Source organism: Argentina anserina, chromosome 1 (assembly GCF_933775445.1).
Source record: "Argentina anserina chromosome 1, drPotAnse1.1, whole genome shotgun sequence".
Taxonomy (NCBI): domain Eukaryota; kingdom Viridiplantae; phylum Streptophyta; class Magnoliopsida; order Rosales; family Rosaceae; genus Argentina; species Argentina anserina.
In genome coordinates, this window is record NC_065872.1 from 20,348,981 (window position 1) to 20,362,308 (window position 13,328).

Here is a 13,328-nt window from a genome sequence, read left to right on the forward strand (position 1 = left end):
ATACCCTTCGAGTGCATTAGATGCACATTACTATTATTTCAGTCTGCAAGTTTGCAGGACAATAAACTCGCTATTGCAAGCATTTTTATAGTAAATCAAAATGTTTTGATGGTTTTAGGGTATGCGGTGTAGGAGTTCCACATTTTCATACACTAGTATTAATCAATAAGTATGTATAGCCTCCCTTTAATTAACCCTTGTCGTATTATTTTGTCTATGCATGTGTATACCTTTCGCCACAACCAATCAGCTGCCTTAACGATACACCTATATTTCTCTAACCTCTGTTCTTACGGTAATGAACCTCATTAATGCATTGTCAATTGTTTTGTTACTGAGATTTTAGAGATGGGAAGGTGTGATATTTAGTTTTGAACATATGGTAGTCATAAATCAAATAGCTGGGCAGATGTCAGTGACAATATCTATAAATGCAGAGGATGTTCGGGAAGAAACGCTCAACTGAGAGTGTGATGCCTGATGTTAACATGCAGCGGCGGCGTGTTGATACAACTAGGAATGGATGTGATTTAGATCCCCATGAAGATAAGTAAGTTTGAGTTAATGTGTGTAGATCCTATTTGTTGGTCATTCTGGTCGATAAACTAATGATTTCCTATGTCGATCGGTCTCTATAACTTTGGAACAAATGTTGAAACAGCTCGAATGAGATAAATGGGATGCGTGGAACATCCATGCCTTATGAGAAGGTAGTTTAGTCAATTTTTGACGTTGTTATACATTGACCAAACTAGAAGTTTGAGAAACTAATATGTTTCCTTACGCAGGATGCCATACTGGCAGCTGTATCATCACCCAAAGGTGAAATGGAGTTGCAGGCAGCAAACAAGAATGGCTTCAGTGAATGTGAAATTATATCAAGATGTGATCCTAAAGACTTCAGACGTGTTGTATGGGCCCTTAATAAGGACAAGATAACCTTGATAGGGGAGATGAGATTTGGACCGGTTGATACCTTTAGATGTAGCAAGCTGAACTTGCCACTCTGCAGGATGATGTTGGAAAATTTCAATGTGAAGGATCAAACCATTAAGATTCATGGGCGGCACCTATCTATCACTGAGAGTGACTTCAACCGTCTGATGGGACTGAGGTGTCGTGGAATTGACGTAGATCTTTAGTGCTCAGCCGAAAATTCTGTAATATTTGATCTGAAGACAAGGCTACGTGGGGATGATGATGAAATAAGTCTAAATAAGTTGAGGGAGATGGTGATGTCCTCATCAAATGACGATGACATTTTTATTTTCAGCTTTGCGTTGTATGCACTCGCCACACTATTCTGCCCTACCTTCTCAGGAAATGTAGATCCGAAGTTTTTTTCATGTCTGAGTGATCCACATGCTTTAAGAAGGAATAACTGGTCAGGGTTTGCATATAAAAAGTTGTTGGATGGAGTGTCTAAATACCAGAGCAGCAAAACACGTTATGTAGACGGGTGTTTAGTTTTCTTACAATTCTTCTACCTCAGTGTTCTTGGTGAAGGAATCTTAATGGTTCCTATGATAGAAGGTCATGTGATGTCATTTGGTTGCAATGATTGTAATCGGGTGTACAAATGGATTGAGGAGTTAGGGGGATTTGATGCAACTGAAGGTATATGGGTTACAAAGAGACATACAACTGTGAGATCAAAAACTTATTCAGGTTCTCGGGACTACAACACTGGGCTGAAAACAAATTTGGATGATGATATTACCGAAATGAAAAGGGATATGCTTGTCGTGCAAGATGGGGTGGGGAGGTTGGAATCAATTGCTCGACAGATGGTCCAGATGTTTTTTTACATGAGGACTGCTCTGATGGAACTAGAAGGTTCAATTTGGAAGAAGTTTGACGAAGGTATGCAAGATTTTGTTGGTGAGGTGGGGGCAGCTGTGCGTGCTTACTTGGACGTCTATGTCACTCCAAATTCGGCAGTCCGGGTGAATGCAAGAACTAATGATGAATATGTAAGTAAGAGTTGTTAATTACATTATACATTTATGTCGATAACGTTATTTTAAATTATGTCTCAAGTTGTATGACATCCTGATTGTCATCACAAGTGTATCTTGATATCACGCCGTTTGGGTATATGGTTGCAGGATAATCGTATCGGGGAAGGCGACATAAAAGAACAGCCTCAGACCACCGCATGATTGGCACATCCACCGGACAAACCAACAGTCAGCAAGATGGCAGTGGTGCATAGGATGAAGTTTGGTAACGTTGCTGACTTATCCCCGGAAGATAAGCACTTGATGACATACTTAGCCAGCCACAAGTGCAGTAGAGGTGACATGTTAGGAAGGTAGGTGGTAGCTCGCACGAGTTTAGTATAATGAAGTCGGCAGTCCCGTTTAAATGAGTTATTTTTATGCATTGTAAAGAATATGCCTATGTTATTTTAGACCCACATATCCGTCATATATTATTGTTGCAGCCTGCAGTCAATTTCCAATGATGCTTTCGATAGACAATATTTGTCCTGAAAAATGTTTGGAATTATATGTGGTCACTAGCTCACCTTTTTTTTTGTTCGCACGGCTTGGGCATTAGCGATGAAATTGGGAGATACTCTGGCTTTAGTGTTTCCCTGTGGGACCTCAAGTGCATGTCTGCTAAAAATTCCATCAATAGTGAGGTGAGATCTTGCACCTTAAAAACTAATTTTATAGTATAACATGGCTAATTTTGTATTATGTAAGAAATTAGACCTACTGGGCTGACTAAAGATACAATTGTGAGCAGGTAATAAACTTGTTGGGGGCATATCAGTTTGCTGAAAGTGAGGATCTTTGGTTTCTGCTTGCATTGTTCTCGGTACTGACATCCACTTTTGGCTAAAAACCGTGATATTTGTTAATGTTCTCCAACATGTGAATATTTAGGGTGATGGAATATTTAATGCAGGAGCGGGCACATCAAGTCGTACCGGACAATTGTGTGGAAGCACACCTATATTCGACCATCAGCTTATGCAAACTACGTAAATACCATAACCGGCTACGTACATGCAATAAGGTTACCACGCTATAAATATTTGACTAATATCTTGGCAATCATGTAGTTTGTTAATATTGAAGTCCAACCATTTGTTTAATCTGCATATATTTATTCCCATAAATGATGTTTCAGTCCAGCACTGGTTTGTTGCTGTTGCCAATATTGTAGAGGGTGAATGTGAGATATGGGACAACATTCTAGACACCTCAGCCACGCTGTGCCGGGAGGAATGCGTCGTGTCTGTGGTAGTTTACAGTGCATTATACACTTGGTGAATTTATAAAAATTGCTTCTCTATATTGGTTTTTTTATATACAAAACTAAGGCATGTATGGTGGTTATACTTATCGTGGCCTTGTTTATTGCACACATCGGTCTCCTCCAGAGGGTTTTTGCAAGTGAACTGAAGTGTTATCCATTGCTTTCGTCTAAACTAGAGTCGTACCGTATCACATATCCTGAAATAAACCCCACTCAATCTAACGAATTTGACTCAGGGATTTTCACGGTTAGGAATATGCAACATTACAGAGACTGCTGGCATGATGGGTTAAGTGTCAGGTAACTGTTGATAATTTGTTTTCTTGTCCACATATGTTTGTTATGTCCCTACAGAGTTTGTGCCATTAATTTCGCAGTTCAATTCTGGTGATCAGAGGATCAGACTTGCACTTGAAATTGTGAACAACCCCTACAATGAGTGTGTTGCCGATGTGATGGATGGTGTAAACTGCTTGAAGAATGTGGTAGGTTCCATGCAAGCCGGTCGGCCTTCAAGGGGAAATACAGCCCGTGACGATGATGTCGACATCAGTTTTATACCATGTTGTATTAAGTTCAAACCTCGCGTCCCACGTCGTTCGTAACCATCAATTTGTCGGATGAATTTGGAATATAACCATTTTGTAATATGATAACAGTAAAAAAATAAAAAACTGCCAGCACAAGGACTTTTATATTTACCATACTTAGATACTATTGCTCAGTGCATGCGTATTATCGTGGAACTCAATTCAAATTTGCTACAACTTTTGTTTGACATGTTCAATTCAATTACTCTGCATGATTTGTTCTAAAATGGATATATCATTTCATATTTGAGATAAAAACTAAAAGAAAAGTAAAACAACAAGTCTAGATTGTAAATGAACCATAAAAGATGAAAGCGCCCATACATTTTTCAACTCAACAATACGTATCAATGTACAAGGCTCCCAAAACTAATGAAAAATTTAAATACAACTTATATTTAAAATATGTATTATCTTCCTCTCTACTCTCATATTGAGACATTGTCTTCATTATCCACCCCAAAGTTAACTATTATCGGCTCATCATGTAGGGCTCATCAACGGATCGGGCCTTAGTACAGTTAAATAAGTGGCAGGCTGGGCGGGGTAGTGTATTTTCACAAATATGAAGATCTAAGCACCTCACCTAAAGCGTGTCTTGCGAGCTTTTGTGGGCCGGGTCTTGCGCGCTTTTGTATTAGAAAAAAAACATAATACTTTTATTTAAGGGTTTAGAACAATAAAATAATTATTTAAAACATTCTAAACAAAAGTTAGAAATAAATTTTAGTTTCGAAATAATGTCGATCGACACCGATAGATGTGATCGATATATATATATATATGTATATATATATATATATATATTTAGGGACTCTGTAAAAATTTCGTCCGTTTTGAACATGGTTTGACCGTCCGTATCTATGGTTAACCAAAAAAGATGCGTTTTGACATAATAAAACCTCATTTTGACCGGGGTTTGCCAAATGAGTTTCCTCGTTGCGACCATGCGCGATTAGTGACAAAAATTGTTGTGATTTTAAATTTGTAAACAGCTTTCGGCATTCGCATCTTGGTAATATGTCATTCCTTAAGGCATATTAGTGGTGTTTTTGGTTTACCGGAAATTCCGACAGTCAAACAAAGTCCAAATTATATGAAATTTTAAAATGATCACTAAATATATATACCGATCACATCGGATAGTGCCGATCGATTCCGAGAAGTTTCCTTCATATAGTCGCTTTATAATGAGATGGTTTTATTTTAAACCAAGGTGATTTCAGATGCGACTTTACTAAATTGATAGGTAACAAAAATTAGGTGATTTCAGATATGCAAACGGGTTTCGGTATTCGCATCTTTGTAATGGGTCCTCCCTTAGGACATATTAGTGGTGTTTTCGGTTTACCGAAAATTCCGACGGTCAAACGAGATCTGAATTGGATGAAATTTTTACAGGGTCACTAAATATATATATCGATCACATCTCTAATTTTTATAGGGTCACTAAATATATATATCGATCACATCTGTAATTTTTACAGGGTCACTGAATTGGTGTGAAATTTATTATTTGTCGGGCTTTCACGGGCCGGGCGTTGCGGGATTTTGGTGGGTCGGGCCTATGGGCCGGACCGGGTTTACACCTCTAATCTAAGCACAGCCCTCTATCTACGGAAGCGTGTTTTCTCGTGGGCTGAATCAGGTAAAAGCACATCGGGCTTACGGGCCTCTGTGAGATTTTCGGATCTACGAGCTCAATTATGAGGCCTATGGTTAGGGAAGCCTGTTGTGAAAATGAATTGAATAGTCACAAGTTTCGTCGATCCAACCCGACACGAGACGAGGTCTTATTATTCCCTATGGCCCAGCTGCTTTCCATTTATTCGGCTCTTCGCGCGTGTAACACTTCATTTATAAAGCAACACGAAATAAGATAAATTAAGGGTTATGTCCGGTCATGGTGCATTCCAAAACTCGCCGTCTTATGGGGATTCATGATTATTGTAGCTGTCCATATTCGGCGCATGAGGAAGGGCTGAGTGCTTTTGTGCAAATTTGAAAAGGGTGGGAAAGTGCAGTACACATAAAGTGACGATATTTGCTGCATGTTAGTACGTGGTGTGGTGAGATTGGTGCGGACTCCAAACTTTTATTAAAGATTGTTAATTTTATGTCTGCAATTATGTTTTGATGGACGTTAGGGAGAGGGTATTTACACATTCGTACGTTTAGGGCCATGGCTTGGCAGGAAAGGAGTGGTAGGAGAGTAAGGAGACTAGTCGAGGTATTGTACTGACCCTTAACTGGCGGTCGAAAGGAGTGTGAGACATCATTGCGAAACAGTGCCACAAAACAAATTCAAAAGGTTCATCACAGTCGTTTCTTTATCACATCTTGCGGCAACGTACCTTGATTATCGATACACATTCACATAAGCTTCCAAATAGTTTCAAGCGTTTGGATGGACTGGTCGAAGTCCATGTAGGGGCAAAGGGCACCAGGGAAAAGTTGTGAGATTCACTGGTTCGAATCGGTGTGTTTATATTGTCTTCATATGCAGGGGAAAGATAAAAAGGTAAGTAAATCACATGTAATCTTCGTTCAGTCGATGCATCTGGTCAATGTATGGGAAATCTGTATGGAATCTGAATTTGTGGAGGGAATAGATGGATAGATACCATTTATGATGTTGATTCTCACCAGTAATAATGGAATTGCAGATGACAGTGCTCATTGGTTCAGTGGGTGAGGACATCGAACAAGTAGTGACATCCAAATATCCCAGGTAATGGATTGTGTTTTACTAGTCAGTAAAATATGCTATATTTTGTGAATAGGTTCATATTAATCTTCAGTTTTCCTGCAAATCTTATGGATGTTCCACTTATGCAAAAGTAATAATGTGTATTTTGGACATGATGTGTATGAGCACGGTCCATAATTCTATCTTGATAACCATTATCATAAATGCAATTATTTCAATTGTTGTGATGATACCACTGCATTGTCATATAAGTGATAAAGTTAGGTAAAACATGAAGTTCTAATTGAAAGTTAATAGTAGTTACTTATTGCTTACTGGTATGATATGTGTGTATATCCATACACATTGTCTGGTTATTCATAAGCTGATTTATATGTGATCTGCAGGTCAACAGGATCGTATGCAAGCGAAACTAGCAAAGAGGTGTGTCATATGATGATTATTAAATACCATTTGCCATGATATATTTCAGTTAATATGGCTATTTCTGTTAATATGGCAAACATGAAATTAAATTTAATGCGGCATAGCCTAAATTATGGTGTAAATTTGTTTTACATAATCGTAATGTGATGTTCTCATGGTGACACAGGAACATAAAATTGTTCTGAAGACTAGGTGCAACCCTGTCGAGTTTTGCGACGTGGTGTCTACTCTACCTCAAGACAAGATAGAGGTTGTGTATGATATTGGAATGGGACACTTGCATGAACTGAGAGTGGATGCATTGTATCAGCCTATGTGGTCCTATATGGTTAACTCAATAAACTTGAAAAACAGGAGCATCAAAATTTGTGGTTTGGATTGTGACTTGAACACCGCAGAATTCACAAGGGTCACTGGCATAAGGGATGGGGGACGAGATGTTACTCGCTCAGACAAGTGGCGTGATCCGGCGGAGAACATGATGAGATTCTTGGGGGCCGGTGATGGAGTTACCTTAAGGAAGGGGCACCTCATTGACATAATACGTGATAGAGAAACATGTGACAATATATTCTAAATTGCTTATGCCCTGTATGCACTAAATGTGGTCCTGTGCCCTGGGATAGATGAAAATGTTGATGTTTCGCTGATTGATTCACTAGTGTGCACAGAGAAGATCCGGGACAGAAATTGGGCGTCTTACACGGTGCAAGATCTCCTGGAAGGGGTTGCAAAACAGAGGGAGGGTGAGACAGAATATGTTGCGGGATGCATGGTATTTTTGCAGTTATTGTATGTGGACAAAGTAGGTCAGACATTCAATATTGTGGACTGGACCTTAGTGTGAATCCAAGCATGGGGAGCATTCAAGGTGACAGAAGTTATAAAGGAGATCAATCAGCGTGGGGGTTTCAATGCTCCTTTGGTTGCACTGAAAGAACTCCATCGTAGGAAAACACTAAGTGAATTTGAAAACCGTGATGGTACGGTGGGATTGGAGTGGCACCGTGCTGTGCACGAGGACATATATGAAACAAAGGCGGAGATGACTTTTGTAAGCAATAAGGTCATCGAACTCGCATGTCTGTTCGAAGAATACATTCTGGACTACCGTGACATTAAACGCATTATCCAATATATTGAGGATAAAATAGAAGGCGCTAAGAACGAGTGCGTCCAAAGGATGCTAGAAACGGCGGGTTTGTTATCAAAGGAAGATATGCACCATGTTGGCGGTGCCAATGACAAAAAGAGGAAGCATGAGGGCTTGAGTGCAACCAGCAATATGGACAAGTCGGAAAAAGGGAATGCTCATGTGGATGGGCAGATTGGCAGCTTGTCTGAATATGGAGTGGAGAAAAAGAGTGGTGATACACAGAAGCCTCCTTGCGCGAGACGTTTGTCTGTAAGTAGTCTAATATGTAGTAAGTTTGTTTGATACTGAAAAAATATGTCTAACATGATGATATTTTACTTTCTGAAAGTGTTATTTTATCCTGACACATTGTGGAATACCCGAGTTGATATGTATATGCTTGGTATAGTTTGTGAGTCATATTAATAGTTGTTGTTAGGTTTTCTACTGACTAATGGTCTTGACATTAGATGGTGAACGAGAAGATAATGTCGACACCTAAGCATGCCAGCTAAGCCGTTTCAGAAACATTAAGCAGTCCTGGTGGCAACCAGCCACGTAATAAACCTATAGATGGAATGAAGATGGGGGAAACCGATAACACAGTACACATACCACGATCGCATAGGAGGATGATGTTTAATAAAGCCGTTGACAACATGAAAAACAATGTGGATGACATCATAATGGAGAGGAGATTCCAGGCCGGACTATATCATCTCCGTCGGCCTGTCTCACGTGCAGATGTTCGTTTGGTCCATTATGTTTTCTTGTGTGGCAGGGAAACATCTGCCAAAGAAAAGGCGTAAGTATCTCCATTTGTTAATTTTATGAATACTTATACAATAAGTAGGAATAAGTTATTTTATAAAATAGTAAGATTATCAGATTGGTTGTGTTAGATGTATTTAGAGGAAAGTTAATCACATGTATGTTGCCAACAAAACTCTTATGGCTGAATGCGGGGATGGGAGGGAAATCTTGGTAAGGATGGCGCTTCAAACTCTTGCTCTGGGTGCAGAGGTGGTGAATGATGTGAGTTTCGGATTTAATTATATCATGTATAAGTTAGTGTTAGGAAAATTAAATGTAGAGTGCTTGAAGTGTTTGATTTTTTAAAAATCAAATGGAATTAGTTCAATTATGTTGAAATCAAAGTCTGGTTTTAATATATATGTATTTCTAGGTAATCAACTTCATGTGCGACATCCTGTCGGAAGATAATCCACATTCCTGGTACCTTCAAACTTATTTTGCAGTATGAACAATTCACGAGTTTGAGTTGGTAGGCAGTGAACATGGATTTAACTTATAAATTCGTAAGTGATGACACATTTAATAGCTATATTTGAATTTAATCTTTGTGATACCGACAGACACAAGCAAACACTAATAGGGCTGAAGGGGTGTCGCTTGTTAGTTTCCTAGCCCACACTAGGAACGTATGCAACCTGTACCGATTTGACAATCGGATTGACACATGCCATTTCGTATGTTCTAATTTCTGATGTATTTATTTATTTTATCAAGGTTCTGCCCCGGAAACATGAAAATATAACACTGAGATTTTGTTGCACTATTGTACTACAGATATTCATTCTGGTCCACATCACGGCCGGGCACTGGTGGCTTATTGTCATTGACACTAGGAGGCGCGTAGCCGAGATGTGGGATAGTGCACTTGCATTTACAGGTTTAACAACATCAAGAAGGATGACATACAATAGAGGGAGTTGTCGTTATTGTGTTCAAAGTTAATTACATGTTCTGGTTTTGATGGTTGTATCATTTGAGTCAGTTCCTTTTTGGTTGGCTGACTGCAGCTGCGACACCTCCAAAACACTATGAGGTTTGAAGGGGCAGATGGAAATGATAATCCACATGATTTGCTGAATATGAGATTGTTATTCCCCTTAATGTTCCCAAACAGAAAGGACTAAATGGATGTGGGATTTATGCAATTCAGAACATGCAACATTATGGAGAAGTGTGGTGGGAACAGGTAATTAACCGTTAATTGTGATTGCATTGTTTGAAATTTCATATTTTCATGTTTGCAACTATCTTAAGTTGAGCATCAGGCACACGGTCGTGTCTGGTGATGGATGTGATTGATAGGTTTTGAAAAAATTGTTAGTTGTGGTGATGAAGCTGAGTGTTTATTATAACAGTACGACGGGGATGAACACAGTTTGTTGATACTTCTCCAGTGCCTGAAGTTGCTTGTGAATCAATCCCATGATTATATATAGCGGCTAGTGGATGATATGCACTTCGGTAGGATTCCACCAGTATTAGAGGACCCTCGTCCTCCTACTCCTGAGAATTCTGTGGACACAGCAAAGCTAGTTGGAGTAACCAGTTATAATCCAATAGTTAATGGTTCTAACAAAATTGTAGAATTTGTTGTAGTGAATTCAGTCATAACATGTGGTATCAGCCGATGTCCGTGAAGATCACTATGACACGTTCTCTGAGTTTGTGTCGGGATCGTCTCCATGAAGAATGTAATGCGTGAGCATTACTACATTGTTTTGCAACCCTTATCCAAGTAGTTATGTTGATGTAGCCTAGAGGCTAGGGCATGATAACCGGCTGGATGAAGGGGCGTGAGCACAAGGTGTTTTGACATTTTGCTGGCAGTATGGACAAGGGGTGTCCTCAATCCGCTCGTGACTACACAAAGTGCTCATGCTAGGTCTATGAATCAAGTCGTGAACGTTTTGAATTCGCGCCGTCTGTTTGGTTATGTCTGACTTAGTGGGACGAGAGTATCCATGTTTATCTCACATGTATATTCAGAAACATTTTCAATCATTACAATTGCATCTCAATGTTACATTTTTCTTATAATTGCTTAGATCACGCACATGATAAGTCGGCTGGTTCAGCTCTGTCCAAATAAACAAAGCTACATATTACATGATTCCAAACATTGTGGATTCATGAGATAATACAACTTACACGCAAGGGTCCCCATGCAAGAATTGAGCCCACAATTCAACAAAGCAAAATGCTTTTAAATACTGGTTGGTTTGGCTTCTAGTAACTAGAAGACCGATGTGTTTTACTCATGAGCTTGTCAGTGACTCATATTCCATTACGAAATCATTAAAAATGAAGCTCAAGCACATTCATGTTTCTCATCTGGTTACTAATTACATAATGTTATATCAAATAATAATGAAATAATGTTCTACAGGCTGGGCACGGCTAGTTACAAAAATTGCCTCACATTCCTGAAATCCCAGAAATCACCTTCAAACTACGGCATTCCTCAAACTAAAGTTTGCCTTTGGTTCATACAATCAATTACTAAAATGGTTCTCAGTACTCTGATAATGGTAATCGGGGATTATTTCCCATTATCATCACGTTGTAATTCAGGACATGTCCGCAGATTGTGACCAGGAACTCTACAATGCCCACATGCTTTCACCTTCGTACCATTAGGCAGCAGCCCATTTTCTGCATTACAATACTTGCCTTTGGTTCTGGCTACTATTGGCTCCAGAACAACGTTATTGTTGTCTTCCACAATCAATCTTGGTTTCTTCTTTGCCCGAAATTCAAATGAGTCTTCTTCGAGTTTGGCCAGCGCCACCAGCCCCTTCTCAAAGCCTTCGGCTGATTGGGAAAAGTTATAGCACGCTCTCTTAGCTGCTGCTATCAACGATAAGTACCTGCATGGCGCGAATCCGATTACTTGTACTTCGACACTTGTTTTATCAAGAGGTCTGCTCCCACTAGATTTCTTCCACCTCTCACATATCAGTGATTTCGGGTAGACAAAAACTCCCTCATTTTTCATAGCACAGAAGATATGGGCACATGGAATATCGTCAGATTCAAAAAGCTCGCACGAACAAGAGTACGACTCATCTTGTGACTTCTCACTGTTGCGTGCGATGAATTGAACCACCCAACACCTGTCTGATTTGTCATATTGTGTCACATATATCATCAAATTATTTGAAAAGGGATCGGGAATATGGCTGGTCACCCTAAATCTTTTCTCAAAGTCCATTTGGTTCTTGATCACAAGATATATGTCGTCCATGAAAGTTTCAAACACAAATTTTTCCATACACACCAAGTGAGAAACGTATTCCCGGCTGTGGTTTTTTTACTTGAAATTATCCAACAAAACCCTATCCCTCAAACGACTTATACCTCTTTGATACCTTGGTACAAACTCAATCAACGTTGTGGACTTACCAACCTTCAACTTCATGGTACGGTTCATGCCCTCACACCGCTGGGTTGAGCAGATCCCTGCATACCAATGGCCCTTGCATGTTCATATGTTACATCGTGGATACTCATTACATGTAACATCATAGGGGATGCACAACAACTAAAACAAACAAATATTTCAAATTGTCTATAATTAACAAATATATATCATTCTCTTGCACGGGGAAGCATGATATTTCATTATGTGAGTTTCATGTACCGAGATCTCGTAAGGATGCATCATTTTACTCATTATAATCATATTTGCCTTCACATAAGATATTAATTTAACAACTACTTAAGTACTTCACTATATCATACATTTGTCTATATCTAAAAGTGACATACTGACATTAACATCTATGTATACCAACTTTATAATATAATTCAGCAACAAGCTTAATTAATGTGTGTCGGGTCCATTGTAAATTTTGATCACGCGGTGTAAACTGAAGACCTACAAAAATATATGTATTACCTGCAGACTGCAGTATGCCTCTACCCATTTCTTCCGCTTATTGTGAAGTGACTGGATCCAAGTATTTTCCTCGACATTGTGTTCTCTTACCATCTTCCCCCACTCCCTCTCCCATTCATACTTGCTATACGAAGTGTATATCAACATCCCTAACGCTTTCTGCAGCTTCTCATCCTTAACATTTTGACCAACATTCCTGCCTATATGCCACTCACAAAGTCGGTGCTTTGTCTGCGGCATGTGCGTATCAAGCGCTTTACGCATTGAATATGCTCCATCAGTCACAACTGATTTTGGCTTCTAGTTGTTCATGTCTTCAAGGAATTTTTTAACTACCCAATCGTACGTGCCCTCCTTCTCATTACAAATCAGAGCGCAAGCAAATACCACAGTAGCTCTATGATTGTTTGCACCAACAAACAGCAAGGGGCATGCCATACACATTAGTTTAATAAGTGGCATCTATCACTAAGACATCACCGT

The 13,328-nt window shown here is 39.3% G+C and overlaps 1 protein-coding gene and 1 long non-coding RNA gene across 2 annotated transcripts; one reads left to right on the forward strand and one right to left on the reverse strand.

Annotated features, from left to right (window-relative positions):
- The first annotated feature begins 6,537 nt into the window (after positions 1-6,537).
- On the forward strand, positions 6,538-7,294 carry LOC126799461 (uncharacterized). Its single transcript, XR_007672625.1, has 3 exons — positions 6,538-6,591; positions 6,957-6,993; positions 7,163-7,294. It is a non-coding gene; the product is annotated as an uncharacterized LOC126799461 (long non-coding RNA).
- Positions 7,295-11,486: 4,192 nt separating this feature from the next.
- LOC126803717 (uncharacterized) lies at positions 11,487-13,085 on the reverse strand. Its single transcript, XM_050531472.1, has 4 exons — positions 12,846-13,085; positions 12,689-12,740; positions 12,316-12,406; positions 11,487-12,060 (listed from the first exon to the last, which is right to left on the reverse strand). The coding sequence occupies exons 1-4, from the start codon at positions 13,083-13,085 to the stop codon at positions 11,487-11,489; spliced, it is 957 nt and encodes a 318-aa protein (XP_050387429.1).
- Between the last annotated feature and the right edge of the window lie 243 nt (positions 13,086-13,328).